Source organism: Priapulus caudatus, unplaced genomic scaffold, assembly GCF_000485595.1.
Source record: "Priapulus caudatus unplaced genomic scaffold, Priapulus_caudatus-5.0.1 Scaffold2696, whole genome shotgun sequence".
NCBI classification, from domain to species: Eukaryota; Metazoa; Priapulida; class Priapulimorpha; order Priapulimorphida; family Priapulidae; genus Priapulus; species Priapulus caudatus.
Genome location: NW_014579757.1, coordinates 1,321 through 2,780, shown reverse-complemented (window position 1 = coordinate 2,780; position 1,460 = coordinate 1,321). Strand labels below are relative to the sequence as shown.

At 46.3% G+C, this 1,460-nt stretch overlaps 1 protein-coding gene across 1 annotated transcript in view; it reads left to right on the top strand.

Annotated features, from left to right (window-relative positions):
• LOC106818965 (organic cation transporter protein-like) overlaps positions 1-1,059 on the top strand; it is a gene marked incomplete at its 3' end in the record, with an annotated part of 5,510 nt that extends 4,451 nt beyond the window's left edge. The window contains exon 3 of the mRNA XM_014823631.1: positions 956-1,059. Within this exon, the coding sequence (XP_014679117.1) occupies positions 956-1,059 (104 nt within the window). The remainder of the gene's footprint in view (positions 1-955) is intronic.
• Positions 1,060-1,460: the final 401 nt, after the last annotated feature.

Below are 1,460 nucleotides of genomic sequence, written 5' to 3'. Positions count from 1 at the left end.
ATTTTACCAATTTCGTGGTGTCAGTTAGTCACGGATATGTCACAGTAAGTACTAACCGTATATGTTTCACATACGTTCACATATTTTACACACAGGCGGTCGATCATTGTGAAAAATTGTGTGAATATTTATTTTTATTGAGACGTTCCAAGTGCCTGTGCTTTTAACAGTCTTGTACGTCATTGCACGTGCGTCAAGAACCACAAACTCAGCACAATTTCATCTCTGTTATTGTTGACGCCTGAATGCGTGATTGATCAGGGAGGGGGATGCATGTAAGAGGAGTTTTCTTTGGGGTTCCGAAAAACACAATTCCACTTGACAATTTCATGGCCAATTTCAATTGGAAGCTCTGCATAATGGACCCCCAACAAGCCCTTTGACTGGCTAGTCAAGAAATTCAAAGGTCTGTATAATTATTGCTCTTATTTAGCCGCCGATAGTTCTTATTTAGAACAAAGTCTTCATTGTTATCTTCTAAAACTACAGACCATCCGCTGACCGCTGTTTAGACGTGCGCCTGGCCTCGAATTTGGCGCACGTCTCCACTGCGGACAGCGCTTTATACTTGAACATCCCCGCGGTCGCGTGCGCATATCCCGCAGAACTGCGCGTCTCATCCGCGCGCAGCGCTCAGGATCAACAGCAAAGCTGTGCCACTCAATCTTGTATCATGTCTCTCTGGTTAGACCACAGAAATATATCTCATAGAAATATAGAAATATCATAGAAATAATATACTAGTTAGACCATAGAAATATATCCCATAGAAATATGACCCGGACCAGTTTGATGTAGGATCAAATTTGCAGTCTGTACGGGGTATAAGTTTTAAAGAGCTGACATACATCACAATCGACCGCCATCTTTTTTAACAAACACAGGATAACGCACACGTGCAACAATCGGATTTCGGGATGAAATCGAGTTGCTGACGTTTCTGTTTACGTTGCAGTGGGACTTGGTTTGCGACCGTTCGAGTCTTCAAGCTCTTGGCAACTCCTTGCTCGCAGTCGGTGTCGGTACAGGATCCGTAGTATTTGGAGACCTATCCGACAGGTAACCGGTCGGAGATAAATCTGCCGCTATGTGTTCGAAAATTGTTAAAGTCTGCTTTCAGCCGCTCTCTCACGACGGAACCGCACGTCTGTCTGATAGACATACATGTCTCTCACAGCGGCCACCGTACCTCTGATTCAAGATAGAACTTAAATTCATGGCGAGGGTGTATTAGCCTACTCGCGCGCACACATACTTGTACAAACACACACACACACACACACACACACGCACACACACACACACACGCGCGCGCACACACACACACACGCGCGCACACACACACACACGCACACACACACGCACACACGCACACACACACGCACACACACACACACACACGCGCGCGCACACACACACACACGCGCGCACACACACACACAGACACGCACACACAAACT